At 50.2% G+C, this 15787-nt stretch overlaps 1 protein-coding gene, 1 long non-coding RNA gene and 1 other non-coding gene across 3 annotated transcripts in view; 1 reads left to right on the top strand and 2 right to left on the bottom strand.

The window, feature by feature from the left end:
* The first annotated feature begins 1276 nt into the window (after positions 1–1276).
* ANXA13 (annexin A13) overlaps positions 1277–15787 on the top strand; it is a 245292-nt gene continuing 230781 nt past the window's right edge. Inside the window, exons 1-2 of the mRNA XM_063924397.1 lie at positions 1277–1336; positions 4264–4349. Coding sequence (XP_063780467.1) covers positions 1303–1336; positions 4264–4349 — 120 coding nt within the window. The 5' untranslated portion in view covers positions 1277–1302. The remainder of the gene's footprint in view (positions 1337–4263; positions 4350–15787) is intronic.
* LOC134928535 (uncharacterized) overlaps positions 4134–15787 on the bottom strand; it is a 411940-nt gene continuing 400286 nt past the window's right edge. The window contains exon 5 of the long non-coding RNA XR_010177944.1: positions 4134–5501. This is a non-coding gene — a long non-coding RNA (uncharacterized LOC134928535). The remainder of the gene's footprint in view (positions 5502–15787) is intronic.
* Positions 9478–9668, bottom strand: LOC134931183 (U2 spliceosomal RNA). Its single transcript, XR_010179022.1, has one exon. It is a non-coding gene; the product is annotated as a U2 spliceosomal RNA (small nuclear RNA).

The raw sequence follows: 15787 nt of genomic DNA, 5'->3' as shown, positions 1-15787 counted from the left end.
GCACCTACACCATCCCTATATACCGCACCTACACCATCTCTATATGCCGCACCTACACCATCTCTATATGCCGCATCTACACCTTCTCTATATACCGCACCTTCACCATCTCTATATACCGCACCTACACCATCACTATATACCGCACCTACACCTCTATATACCGCACCTACACCTTCTCTATATACCATACCTTCACAATCTCTATATGCCGCACCTACACCATCCCTATATGTCGCACCTACACCATCTCTATATGCCGCACCTACACCTTCTCTATATGCCGCACCTACACCTTCTCTATATGCCGCACCTACACCATCTCTATATGCCGCATCTACACCTTCTCTATATGCCGCACCTACACCATCCCTATATGCCGCACCTACACCATCTCTATATGCCGCACCTACACCATCTCTATATTGCGCACCTACACCATCTCTATATGCCGCACCTACACCTTCTCTATATGCCGCACCTACACCATCCCTATATACCGCACCTACACCATCTCTATATGCCGCACCTACACCATCCCTATATGCTGCACCTACACCATCCCTATATACCGCACCTACACCTTCTCTATATGCCGCACCTACACCATCTCTATATACCGCACCTACACCATCTCTATATACCGCACCTACACCATCTCTATATGCCGCACCTACACCTTCTCTATATGCCGCACCTACACCATCTCTATATGCCGCACCTACACCTTCTCTATATGCCGCACCTACACCTTCTCTATATGCCGCACCTACACCATCTCTATATACCGCACCTTCACCATCTCTATATACCGCACCTTCACCATCTCTATATACCGCACCTACACCATCTCTATATACCGCACCTTCACCATCTCTATATACCGCACCTACACCATCTCTATATACCGCACCTACACCATCCCTATATACCGCACCTACACCATCTCTATATACCATACCTACACCATCCCTATATACCGCACCTACACCTTCTCTGCATGATGCTCCTGAAGAGAACTTTCTGTGTATTGTGAACCTTTCTAAACCAATAGCAGAAACCAGAACTACATGGCTGAAGTTTCTCTGCAAATTGAGATTGTCCTGGGGGATAAGGTGTTAACAGTCACAGATTCCCATGGGGGGGGGAGGGGCAGTCAGTGTAGCACATTCCTAGAAGCTGTGGCAGACACTACTGTGTACTATGCATTACTTCAGTCAGTGTTTCTGTACACGTGCAGCAGGGAGCAGTGACCGGTCAGCCGGAGCTGGAGACGGAGCGCTGCCGGGTGCTTCAGCCTGAATGTGTATGTCACAGCAGAACAGACAGAGCCAGTGTGAGTTACCTTACATCGTTCCACACTGCACATTTCCTCTGTGTGCTGTGCTGGAACAGCATCGTAGGTAGCCACTGTTGGAGGGTGATGTGAAGAACGGCGGCGCTGCTGTTCCTTAGTTCCCGGGGAGGAGGGAAGAGAGAGGGAGGGAGGGCTGTACAAACTCCCCTGGGACGCGTGGCACTGATATTGGTTTATTTTAATGATTGCTGTCCCCCTCGCAGGCTGGCTCCTCCTCCACTTCTGCAGTCGGGCAAAGGCAGACTTCAATCATTAAAACAAACCAATATCCGTGCAGCACATCCCAGGGGACCCACCCACCCTGGCACGTATTTACGAACACTGAAGGTAACGTTCGGGAGCGGGGGAGCGGGTTGATGGGGGCGGGGGATGACCCACTCACGTTGAACTCATGTTGAACTATTGTCAGCAGGGTGATAAAGCGTTGTCGGATTCATTCAGTGTGCAGTGCCGCCCTCCAGTGGTCGCCGCCCATAGGCAGCTGCCTAAAGCTGCCTAGTGGTAGCGCCGGCCCTGACAGTATGTGTTTACTGTACATCAAACAATTTCAGATTCACATCACCTCTACTACCTACCTAGTATCTATGTCTTTTCTTTGATATGACCTCTTCTTTGCAATTGTATCATTCTGTCGAGCATTAATAAAAACAGTTTTGAAAAAAAAGGACCGTTCGTCTACCCGGACTTACAGCTGCTTCGTTTGACGGCATGGAAGTTGAGCTGAACAACCTAGCTCACAAAGGGCTTTCCAAAAAGGTCATTGCCACTATGGTACAAGCCAGAAAACCTGTGACGTCAAAACACTATCATCATATCTGGCGGAGATATGTCTCTTGGTGCGAGGAACGCACTTATCCATCTGCAGAGTTCCACTTAGGAAGGTTCCTACGTTTCCGGCAGGCTGGAGTGGATAAGGGCTTACGGCTGGGATCCATTAAGGTCCAGATTTCAGCTCTTTCCATCTTCTTCCAGAAGAAGTTGGCTCTCTTGCCGGAAGTTCAGACTTTCTTGCAAGGGGTGCTTCATATACAACCTCCTTTCGTGCCGCCTACGGCTATGGGATCTGGATGTTATGTTACGCTTTCTACAGTCCTCCTGGTTTGAACCTCTGATGATGGTAGAGGATAAATACCTCACGTGGAAAACGGTGATGTTACCGACCCTGGCTTCTGCTAGACGTGTCTCAGAATTGAGGGCCTTGTTGTGCAAAAGTCCATACTTGGTCTTTTACGAGAACAGAGTGGAGCTCAGGACTCGACAGCAGTTCCTGCCGAAGGTGGTCTCCGCGTTTCACTTGGATCAACCTATTGTGATTCCGTCCAGTTCTGACCATGCTTCTCTTCCGGAGGCATTGGATGTTGTATGAGCCTTGCAAATCTATGTCAAGAGGACGGCTCGGATCAGGAAGACCGATTCCTTGTTCATGCTGTATGATGCACGAAAAAAGGGTTGCCCTGCTTCAAAGCAGTCCATTGCTCGTTGGATTAAGCTTACTATCCAACAAGCTTATGCGTCGGTAGCCTTACCGGTTCCACAGTCTGTGAAGGCCCACTCAACTAGATCGGTGGGTTCTTCTTGGGCGGCTGCCCGTGGAGTCTCGGCCCTATAACTATGCCGAGCTGCTACCTGGTCGGGGACTAACACCTTTGTGAAGTTCTACAAATTTGATACCCTGACCAAAGAGGATACCCAGTTTGGGCAGGCGGTGCTGCAGTTGTCTCCGCACGTTCCCGCCCGTTCTGGAAGCTTTGGGACATCTCCATCATACTAATTCTGTCCCCAATATCCCTTATGGATGCTAGAGAAAATAGGATTTTAATATGCCTACCGGTAAATCCTTTTCTCGTAGTCCATAAGGGATATTGGGCACCCGCCTCTGTGCGGTGACTTTCTGCAGGTTCTCTATTTGGTGTTCCTGTTCAGCTATTGCTGTTATTGTTGCCAGGCTTTGCTGGCTAAGATTATGTTAATGTTGCCAGACCTTGCTGGCCAAGTTATGTATTGGTGTGCTGGTGTTTAGATCTCACCACACCTGTTATTGTTCTGTTCCTTCTCTCAAGTATGTCATTCTCCTTCGGGCACTGTTTTACCTATAACTGAGCTGTAGGAGGAGGCATAGAGGGGAGGAGCCAGCACACCCAGTGGAAGAATTGAAAAGTGCACTTGCTCCTTTGCACCCATCTATACCCCATAGTACTAATTCTGTCCCTAATATCCCTTATGGCCTATGAGAAAAGGATTTACCGGTAAGTATATTAAAATCCTATTTTTAAGCAGCAATATAAGTCCCGTTGTGTCTGTTAAAAGATAGACAGTCATTAGTTAGACACCATATGGTCGACAGTCAAAAGTCAGACAGGGTCAAAAGTCTGACTTTTGACCCTGTCGGACTTTTGACTGTCTGACTTTTGACCCTGTCTGACTTTTGACTGTCTGACTTTTGACCCTGTCTGACTTCTGACTGCCGACCATATAGTGTCTGACTAATGACTGTCTATCTTTTAACTGTCTATGAGCTATACCACACCCGTGTCTGTGGACACAACAAGTTAATGGAAACGGGAGGGTACCAATACCTTCAGTTAACCATTATTTTTAATCAAAGAATATAGAAGCAATGACTAATGGCGCTGTATAATAAAGTTACCAGGTGCATGTATTGACTAGAACCACACATATATTTTTGTCTTGAACTTTTATTTTGTATATTAAAGTAATTTGCATGCAAAAAATGGCTATTATTTCAATAAACCATATTTCATATATACAGACATGAATGTAACTACATCTGACTATGGCATCCAATGTTATACTTTGATAAAAATGTCACGTGACAGTAGAGCATCAGAAAAAAACATATAAAAACTTTATGAAAACGATTGATGGTCCGCGCTTTGTTATTTTAGCGGCTCGAAATGCAGCGGAAGCGCGACGGAAACACACACATGGAGCCGCGGGAGGGACGAAACAACACTATCTCCGTGGAAATAGGGTAAGATAGGGAAAGTTACATCTGATGTAACCAAAAGGAGCTGTAAACATTGAGTTTCTAACCAAACTTTTTCTTCAAAGGTGCCATGTACATTTAATTTTATTTCTTTTTTATTTCTTTATTTCTTTAAGCACAAGCGCTCATTCACTTTATCTAAAAACTTTAGGTGTATAAATATTGTTCCAACAAGTTTCTACTTCAGGTGATATCATGTTATATCCTTTATATTCTCATATATATGTAGAAAGTCAGATGCTGGATCCAGCTAACAGTGTAGCAGCGAAACTTGAATTGGGTAGCTTACCAATCCAGTACGCATTACATAGGCACAGGTCCGTGCTGCCCGTGGCAATAAGTGATGTAGCCTCACCTGCCCGCGTTACTCCTGGCCACTGTATGTCAAAGCTGGAGCCGCTTGTAGACAGGCTGTGTGCCGTAGCTTAGCAACACCCGCCACCTTCCTGGTTATCTCCGTCTCTCACCACTAGGACCCAGCTGGCGGCTCCAGGTGAATATCGTCGGCGTGCAGGCACTTTTGGCGCCCACGTTTCTCGGCAGTTGCCCACAGGGTCAACCAGTCCGTAGCTGCTTCCAACAAAACACAGCCCTTTTAAAAGATGACCGGGTGCTGTTCCCCCTAACGCGTTTCACACCCTTAGGTGCTTTTCCAAACAGTGATTTGACTGTAGAACAAATATCCTTATATCCCCCTCATCCAAATTGGACTTTTTCCCTCATTAGTCAATAAAAAGGCACAGGTGTATTACATCTAGATAACATTGGATGCCTAATCACTATAACACTGGATGCCACTTGCAACAATATCTAATTCACAGTCAATCATATGAGGTTAAAATATATAAAGCGCTGGTTTATTCCACAAATAAATATTATATTACATCATTATCCTTTGACAGTTTTGTCAAGGAGATATTTACATTCAAAGAATTTATAACCCACTTGTGTAATAATAATAATATACATTTTAATTTAATTTATAGACCACACAAAATAATTGAACACCCGGGGAACTGAGCCCTAGTCTTTACAAGAGATCCATGGGCTGAAACACCTCAGTCTGAGTCACCTGCAAAAGAAAACAAGAGATCCAGAAGCTGAAACACCAGCGCTTACCACCTCAGTCTAAGTCACCTGGAAAAGAAATAGAACATAAATAACCAGGCGCTGAAATAGTACCTACCACCATGCAACTGAATGACAACTCACCGGCTGAGGGTCGTCCAGTTAAACTTATCAGTGACAAACAATTATACTTAACATCTAAAATAAAGACCCGGAGACTTAAATTTGGCAGAAAAACTTGACGGCTATTTATTTAAAACAAAAAGCCTGAAATTATAATTATAAAAAAACATATATTTTTTGTTTGTGCTGTACCGCAGTGTACTATATAAGTTGTATTTAATTTTCATAAGTACTGTGACACTGCCGGTCAGACCGCAGTATATTATTTCCTACTCATACACGTATTGTGCGACACTGTCAGTGAAGGTCAACCGCAGTGTGTAATTATATATATTTATGACTCATTTGTGCGACAGTGTAACCACAATGTGTGATATAAAAAATAATACATATTTTTTACTCATTTGTGCAACACTGTAATCGCAGTGTGTAATATAAAAAATAGGGATTTTTGTTTACTTACCGTAAAATCTCTTTCTCTGATTCCATCTGGGGGACGCTGCGCACTTACTAATGGGTTAGAGTGTGTGGGATGGGAGTTTGGCACAGAACCTATAAAAAACTAACTCCTCCCCCCTCTAACCCCTCCCATCTCCAACCTGACCAGCAGATTACCTCAGTTAACGTTTAGCAAAGCCGGAAAAGGCAGAACAGAACATATATACGGGAGGGATCGCAGCGTCCCCCAGATGGAATCAGAGAAAGAGATTTTACGGTAAGTAAACAAAAATCCCTATTTCTCTTTCATCCATCTGGGGGACGCTGCGCACTTACTAATGGGATTTCTCAAAGCAAGCTAATTAGAGGAGGGAGACACAGACGACATAGCAGTCTGCAAAATTTGATGCCCAACAGAGGCGGTCTCCAAACCAAAAGTATGTAAAACTGAAGAACCTTGTGAAGGTATGTACGGACGACCAGGTCGCCGCTCTACACAGCTGTTCGACAAATACACCGCCGCGAACAGCACAAGAGACTCCAACAGGTCGAGTCGAATGAGCCCCTAAGGAATCAGGAACAGGCAACGCCTAAGAAACATAAGCCTGCTGAATAGCAGAATTAACCCAGCACGTCACCGTGTTCTTAGAGGTCAGCCAGCCACGCTTGGGCGCAGCAAACAAACCCAACAAGGTAATATGTAAGGTTCGAACGACAACCAATAAGGCCAAGTACCGACCCGCCCCGGATGAGCCCGGGACGACACAGAAAGCACAATGTGTTGAAGAGGAAAAAACAGCTACAACCTGTGGTTTGTAAGTAAAACCACCCTAACTGCATAAACAAAAACACTGTAAGAGAAAAGAAACCGCAACTCAACAAGAGTCCAGAGGCCGGAAAGGAGAAACAGGAGCCATTCTGGAAAGTAAATTCTAGAGCAGAACCCTGTCTCCTAAGACAAGAAGACAATGTAGCTCTGACAACTGTGTTGCAGAAAAGATAAGAGGCTGAAAGGACTAAGAACTCCAGCTGAGTGACCGTTAAATACACACCAACGATGACAAGTGTTCTGGCATTGTGATTGGTTAGAGACCCAGAAACGTAGTAGGGCTTGATGACGTTGTTCTCCACAATCACGCCGTCACAGTCAGAAGAGACAAAAGCCCGTTGATGACGCAAAGGTTGAGAGTGGAAAGCTGGCCGGAAAGGTACCCTGTAAGGAGCCCTGGTCACCCTGGCCTGAAGCATTGCAGAACATAGTCAACAGGCAAATCCGAAGCGGATTAGGAAAACCGAAAGAGCCACTGGTCAAATGCTGTACTCACTAGATTTTGCCAGAGGTAGAATAAATATGCTAGAAAGTGAGAAGGAGCTGACACAGCATCCATGATTGCCACAAGAGGATCCCCGGAGCGATCACAGTACCAAAGAAGCCCTGAGGTCTATGTCGGCTAGTCATAGACACACCAAAGCCAGAAATCCCCGCTGATTTCACATACATTAAGGAAGAACAGCCTGACGATCCAGGAAGGCCGCTTCCCAGTTGCCCATTCTGCAACTGGAGATGACAGATATTGCCGGAATCCAAAATTCCGCCCTCTGCATATGTTAGATACTGTTCCGATGGCTCTCCAGCTACAAGTGCCACAGAACAATTGATATAGGCCACAGTGGACAGACCTTATAGAAGACATTGAGCTGGAGTCAAGGCGTTGTAGATCGCCCGTAGATCGGAAGTGACATTTCCACTTCGGACATCAGTTTCATTGAAAATGCCAGAGTTGAAACCAAAAACCGTAATGTCTGAGACTTTTGACTGTAGGTATGACCCTCCATGTCGAGACAGAATGAAGTCCTATGAGTCAGATCTGTATTGTGTAACGAAAAGATCGACCAATGAAAATATCTTCGTATTTTAATTGAGAAGCTAAACTGCTGTTTATGTAAACTCAATCCTGCCTGAGATTAATAACATTGAATCTGAGATTGAAGAAACCCGGCAGGAGATCGGGGGAATGGAGCCACCTGTAAAATCACCACTGTCCTGCAGAGGAAGTGTATGCCTGACCCCTGAGTCTATTCTGGTCAGTAAATCCTGCACTCCGCCAAAGTTCGAGATACCAGGTATCGAAAAGAATACCACCCATGAATAACATCATCTGCGAAGGAAGAAATCCAGAACCAAGGTCCACTGTAGAACAAAGTGCATGAGACAGAGCTCTTTTTTAAAACTGACCCAAAATGGCAGCGATGCCCAGATGATGGGAAAAGGATTGGACTGAATACTCCTGTGGCGGATAGCGAACAGACTGCAATGATTAGAGCCCGTCTCTTGGATGCAACATAAACAAGATGGGCACTAATGAATTTTGCTTGGTACGTGTTCCCCAAGATTCAGAATATATGTTCGTGATACAAATTCACTACAACCAATGGACCAGTGGACTCTGAGAAAGTTGGTATCTTCCCCACTGGGAACCAGCGTGTCCGACTCCGTGGCCCCTGCAGAGGGCACCTCGGAAGTCCGTGTTCTAGGCAGACAAATGCCTCCCAAAAGAATACACATTTTCCTGACATAGGTTAAAATACCCATTTCTCAGCTATTTACTCAGGATGAGAACCCACGACCTGTTATACCGCAGGCATACACCTTACTGATAGAGTTATTTGCTCCTGCCTGCAAAGTACGTTGTAATTTGGAAGCAGAATTTCACGATTCGCAACCATAATGAATAGAAGGGTGTCATAGCCAGGGAAAAGATGCAACATTGAGTAGATAGGGAATAGAGCCTGAGAGACCAAATCTGTCAATGGATAATTTGAAAAGGATCAGCTGCCACAAGAATGGACAACTTGCATTATGCAACCTGCAAACTGTTTAAAAATTCATGCATAAGCCAGGAGAGCGCGTAGTAATATTCCTGTCAGAATGAATACCAATATAATAACGGTCTCACTGTTGTCAATCTGTGATGACTGTTAAGGTCACATACTGTACTTTAGTAAAGACAGTCGCCTTAGGCTCTCCCATGATGGATGCGTCCACTAATTATTCGTGGAACCTTCATTAGATCAGTGTCTTTATCAGCGAAAAGGATAAAGAAATACTGTCTCTAATAATGAGACACCGAAACTGAACCGAAAACAGTATGTACTAGAGACAGACACATTTCCCTGGAAATATAAACTTTTTGCATCAGGTGTGTAGTCAGACTTCCATCAACATTCTCTCAACGTGAAGGAAGAGGTGGAAACCAAGAAATTCAGTAGATTATTTCTTATTTCTATCCTGAAGGATCCTCACCGACAGGATTTATCTCACCATTTTCTTTAGAAGAAGCCTCAAAATGCCTCTGAAGTAAAGGAGCTATATTGTCTGTCAAAGACCAGCCTCGTTGCACAGTATGAACTGATTAAGGAGCTTTGTCCAGCCATTTGGCAATTCATGAGTACATCGAGTACAAGAAATAGAAAAAGTCTGTTTGAAAGGTGCACCGGTCCCGGAGGTACTGCAATACCGGGTCAATGCGTGGAGTGGACAGAGCAAGCTCTTCTTCCATCTCCCTGTTCTAAAAATCCATTTAATACATGGCCCCCAGATAGGGGGCGTATCAGATATTAAACTGATAAGAATAGATACTACACCTGATCTTAGCCAAAAGACCAAGAAGCGGCTAAGTAGTAAACAGAGTACCAGACCCATTACATTGACATAGTGTAAGGAAAAGTAGACTCAAAAAAATACCGGTATTTGTGGACCGGTCCTGGAACCCCAATCCCTGCAAGTACAGGGAATATATATACATATACCAAACTTCACACAGTTATGGGCATACACTGAACTGAAGGGAGGTAGGTTCAGGGGAAATTTAAGGAAAAAATTTCTTCACAGAAGGGGTAGTGGATAAGTGGAATAGCCTCCCATGAGCGGTGGTAGAGGCTAAGACTGTAGAGCAATTTAAACCTGCTTGGTATATGCATATACTTCTATTTAAACAAGCTCATGGCCTCAGTGCTGTGAGGCAGCAATGCTAACCACTACCCTATCCGTATTATTCTGGATTGGGGTGTGTCTGGCCCACAGAGGCATAAACTGATCCCTGGAACCTCCCGGCTGCTCCGCAACTAGTGTCCCGGAGCATGGGGTACCTGTGTTTGTGCTACCTTAAGGAAGTCTGGTGCCACATTGGGAACATGCAATTAAATGTATATGGGAATCAAACCTGTGTACTCTATCTTGCCAATACACAGCATTAGCCCACCACGCTATTGGAGCTCCAGTGTAGTAAACTACTGAACTTGCCGTTCCTTTAGGAGATTTGCTGGTTTACAGACCATGGAATATACAAGGCCACAACCAAAGCACACAATAATGTTCCTCTTAACTCTGTGTGCTGTGGTCCAGTTCTATCGACTGAGCTATAACGCTCCTTTTATAACATGATGTTTGTAAACAGGTAAAAAACAAAAAACTGTTGTCTATGTCAGAATAGCACAACACTAGTTAAGAAATGATCCCCGCCTGTGTAATAAACAGGGTGAGATAAAAATAACTTTATTTCAGTCAGACTACCGAAATATTGTGGGAATGTGTCCTGTTTTACAGGACACATTCCAGCTGCAGCAGCCAGAGCGCCTGTGTCCCCTGCGGGACAATGTCTCTGACAGCGCGGGGACAGCTTGTCTGTCCCCAGCGCCTGTCAGTGTGTGGCGGCGGCGGGTGTCCGGTGCAGGGATTACCCTTTTCCCTGCACCGGACCAGAGACTGCGGGGGCATTTGAATGTTGGCGCCCTCCGGGAGCCAAACGCAGCTCCCGGAGCGGCAGCCAATAGGAGAGAGACGCGGCGAGCCAATCGGCGCTCGCCGCGTCATAGGCCCCGCCCCCGGCGTCTGACGTCAGACGCCGGGCGGGACGGAGCGAAGGAGGCCGCGCCGAAGAGCGGCGAGGACAGAAGACACGGGCGGGAGCCGAAGAGGTTGCGCGGGCAGAAGAGCGCGAAGAAGGAGGAAGACGCCGCCGCAGAAAGGAGACGACGACGGCCGCGGGGAGAAGAGCTCCGGTGGCCGCTGAAGAGGCCGGAAGACGTCGGGCCCCAGGAAGGAGATGTCCAGCGGCGGCTGGACGCGGAGCAGCGGAGGCGACGCCGCTGGCCAGGACGGGTCAGCGGCAGAAGACGGTGTCGGAGGCCCTCGGGTTAGGTAAGGCCTCAGTGAGGCTATCCTCCCCTCTTCCTCCCTCGACCACCAGGGACGGGCATTAGGCCCGCGGGCACAAGTCAGGCACTAGGCCTGTGGCGCAGTTAGGAGATTGGGGGTCATTTGTCTGATTAGGTGGTTTGGGCATTAGGCCCAAGCCACCCAACCCCTGCGGCACCAGATAGGCAGGCACTAGGCCTGGGGGGCACATGTTGGGCACTAGGCCCATGAGAATAGTCAGGCCACCGGCCTGTGGGCACAGTTAGGCGGGCATTAGGCCCGAGGGGCAGTTCAGGCAATAGGCCTGTTGGGACATTAGAGGGCGCTAGGCCCTAGCGTATTTTGGCCAGTAAGTACAGATAAGGTGACCCTGGGCACAAGGCCCAGGTCACCCAACGGGCAGCAAGTTAGGCGGGCGCTAGGCCCGTGGGCGAAGTCAGGCCTCCGGCCTGTGTGCAGTTAGGGGGCGCCAGGCCCAGCGAAGCAGTGTTTTCCCCGAGGTGAGTAAAGGTGGCACTGGGCGTTAGGCTCAGGCCACCCTGAGAGTACGGTAGGTGGGTGAGCTGTGCGGTCCCCACTACTGGGTGTTCTGAGTCGGGTAGAAAAGGGACAGCACCGTTTTATGTTGTAACTCCGATAGTGTGATATATGTTGTTACCGTGCAGGGCAAAGTGTATGTGTTGTGTAAGTTGTGCATAGTTGTGTTGCACCACACCCACAGAGCTAGTTTGAGGGCTCCGCTGTTGTAGATAGTATAGGGTGTGACACTAGGGTAGAGTTAGGCCCTGCACGGCTGTTTCTCTTTGCCTCCTTACAGGGACCTGTAAGTGGAGAAGATCGGAGTGCAAGACTTGTGACGGTGAGTAGCATCCGTGTACGTCTGTCCCTTGTTTGTCCCCGAGCGCCGGAGTTAGGATTGCTCACGGACGTGAGAATCCCTTTCATCACACTACGTGCGAAAGCGCGAGTGTGTGAAAGCTGGGTAGCTGAGGCTTTGTGCCGGTGATGACCATTCACCCAGCCGGTGAAGGTCGCAGCCACCCCTGGGGTATCCCCTGTTCCACCGGAAGCAGGGTCGATACCCCCTTTAATGTAGACCATTCTCTCCTCAGCTCGGTCGTCGGTCAGCTCCGAGAGGGAATCGCCGTGTCCGGATCCGAGTGAAGATTTCCAGGTCCGTTGAGGGTTCCGGTACCTGAAGGTGAGAGCGAGCGGCGCCTGGTGAGTACCGAGTCTACACCTGCACGGCAGCAGGCACCACCACACGCACTCGCAGGCCCCCCAACCGCACCTCTCACATTTGGCGTAGTCGGCAGGATCAAAGAGACCGGATCACGGACACGATGTGGAACGCCACCAAGAAGACCTCCCTGCGGACGGCTCCGGAGAAGACTCACCCCCGGACGTGTGCGGACCAGAGCGACTGGGTGACGGTGTCTGGGGCAGACATCCTGAAGATGGTGCAGCGGTCGGTCCAGCGGGAAAAAGAAGAGCGCCGGGAGAAGGGGCGCAAGAAGGCCGCTGTGACGCCCTGCAAGAAATGTCGGCAAACAGGTCACTTTGCCGACGAGTGTACTTGGCGAGAGACGTCCCCAAAGAAGGTGGTCCAGGAAGCGGACCGAAGACGTCAGAAGGGCCAAGCGAAGGAGTCCTGGTGTTTGCTCTGCGGAAACTACGGGCATGAGCACAACAGTTGTCCCTGGGACGAAGAGTTGAGCGAAGACGAGGTTGATTCCCGGTGTGAAAGCTGTGGAGATCCCCGACATCGGCTCCTGGAATGTCCATGGACGGAAGACAGGACGGACTACGAGGCCACGGTGAAGCAGCTGACGGAATCTCGTCAGCAGCTTTGGGATCGGGTGGCTGCAGAGCCTGTGTGTGCGCTCTGCGAGGCGAGAGGACATGCGCTTCCCGATTGTCCGTGGAATGAAGACCGGATGATTGCGGATGGTCGCGCCCAGAGATGGGAGGAGGAAACCAGGGAGATGGAGCGGAAGGCCTTGCTTGAAGTTAGTTCGCAGGTGCCCATTTCCTCTGAGCCGGAACCAACGGGTGAAGATTCCCCAGTGAAGGAGGTGGACCAGGAACCCGTCTTGGAGAAGGTGGCAGTGGCCCTCCCTTGTTGGAAGTGTCGGCGACCAAGACATGCGGCCAGTGAGTGCCCCTGGGAAGATGCCGCGGACCTACTCTGTCCCAGGAAAGTGACCCCAGTAAGGCAGAATCCTTTCCCGCATGAGGCGGAGGTGGACGACTGGGGGGTGGAGAGACCACGCTGCCAGGGAAAGCGTGAAGACCCAGTGACTGAGACGTCCGGAATCTCTCCACGATGGAACCGTCCACGACCAGGACGTGCGGAACAGGAGTGTCCTGGGTACCAAGAGATGCCAGCGGAAGCAAAGGAGTACGCTGAGGAAGTAACGATGCCAGCGGAAGCGAAGGAGTACGCTGAGGAAGTAACGATGCCAGCGGAAGCGAAGGAGTACGCTGAGGAAGCAGAGGTGCCAGCGGAAGCGAAGAAGTACGCTGAGGAGGAAAGTAATACCCCAGTCCAGATATCGGAGGAGGACTCGGACTACGGTGAGCTGTCCGCCGACGAATCCCTCCCAGAACAGATGGAGGACGACTCTGGCGTCGGAAGCGCCGACGAGAGTGACGGGCAGGATCGGGTGGAGTCGTGCTCCCAGTTGAATGCCCTCCATGAAGAGGAGGAGATAGTCCTGGAGCAATACCTGCCGGAAGTACCGAAAGGGACGGACGTACGGGGACAGGATCGCGATGCCGTGGGAGGACCCGTTCCAGAGGAAGACACAGGACCTTTGGAGATGCCCCACGAGGAAATTCTACATGTGGTGGCTGTTGCCCGGGAGGAAATGGATGCCCCGGAGGATTCCGCTGTTGGGTGGTGGTCGATACCACACCCGGAAGACAGGGACGAAGCCACAGACGATATCGGAGGCCAAGAGTGGGTGACTGTTGTCCCCGTGGAGGAAGATTCCCCTTGGTGGCCAGCGTCAAGCGACCGTGAGGAGATGCCACTCCCCCAGAGGATCCGCCGATGGAGGTCAGGCCGTAAGAGGAACCCGGAGCTGGAGGAGGAAGGATGTGGGGTCACAGCTGGTCCAGGCTGGGCCCCCGAATGCACCCTCGCCGTAAGGACCTTGGAATTCCGTGACCCGCGGACGATGGACGCCGTGGAGATCTTTGTAGGGACTACAAAGGAAAAAGGGGGGGGGGATGTGGGAATGTGTCCTGTTTTACAGGACACATTCCAGCTGCAGCAGCCAGAGCGCCTGTGTCCCCTGCGGGACAATGTCTCTGACAGCGCGGGGACAGCTTGTCTGTCCCCAGCGCCTGTTAGTGTGTGGCGGCGGCGGGTGTCCGGTGCAGGGATTACCCTTTTCCCTGCACCGGACCAGAGACTGCGGGGGCATTTGAATGTTGGCGCCCTCCGGGAGCCAATCGCGGCTCCCGGAGCGGCAGCCAATAGGAGAGAGACGCGGCGAGCCAATCGGCGCTCGCCGCGTCATAGGCCCCGCCCCCGGCGTCTGACGTCAGATGCCGGGCGGGACGGAGCGAAGGAGGCCGCGCCGAAGAGCGGCGAGGACAGAAGACACGGGCGGGAGCCGAAGAGGTTGCGCGGGCAGAAGAGCGCGAAGAAGGAGGAAGACGCCGCCGCAGAAAGGAGACGACGACGGCCGCGGGGAGAAGAGCTCCGGTGGCCGCTGAAGAGGCCGGAAGACGTCGGGCCCCAGGAAGGAGATGTCCAGCGGCGGCTGGACGCGGAGCAGCGGAGGCGACGCCGCTGGCCAGGACGGGTCAGCGGCAGAAGACGGTGTCGGAGGCCCTCGGGTTAGGTAAGGCCTCAGTGAGGCTATCCTCCCCTCTTCCTCCCTCGACCACCAGGGACGGGCATTAGGCCCGCGGGCACAAGTCAGGCACTAGGCCTGTGGCGCAGTTAGGAGATTGGGGGTCATTTGTCTGATTAGGTGGTTTGGGCATTAGGCCCAAGCCACCCAACCCCTGCGGCACCAGATAGGCAGGCACTAGGCCTGGGGGGCACATGTTGGGCACTAGGCCCATGAGAATAGTCAGGCCACCGGCCTGTGGGCACAGTTAGACGGGCATTAGGCCCGAGGGGCAGTTCAGGCAATAGGCCTGTTGGGACATTAGAGGGCGCTAGGCCCTAGCGTATTTTGGCCAGTAAGTACAGATAAGGTGACCCTGGGCACAAGGCCCAGGTCACCCAACGGGCAGCAAGTTAGGCGGGCGCTAGGCCCGTGGGCGAAGTCAGGCCTCCGGCCTGTGTGCAGTTAGGGGGCGCCAGGCCCAGCGAAGCAGTGTTTTCCCCGAGGTGAGTAAAGGTGGCACTGGGCGTTAGGCTCAGGCCACCCTGAGAGTACGGTAGGTGGGTGAGCTGTGCGGTCCCCACTACTGGGTGTTCTGAGTCGGGTAGAAAAGGGACAGCACCGTTTTATGTTGTAACTCCGATAGTGTGATATATGTTGTTACCGTGCAGGGCAAAGTGTATGTGTTGTGTAAGTTGTGCATAGTTGTGTTGCACCACACCCACAGAGCTAGTTTGAGGGCTCCGCTGTTG

This window comes from Pseudophryne corroboree, chromosome 5 (assembly GCF_028390025.1).
Source record: "Pseudophryne corroboree isolate aPseCor3 chromosome 5, aPseCor3.hap2, whole genome shotgun sequence".
Lineage (NCBI taxonomy): Eukaryota > Metazoa > Chordata > Amphibia > Anura > Myobatrachidae > Pseudophryne > Pseudophryne corroboree.
This window is presented reverse-complemented; position numbering and strand designations above follow the sequence as displayed.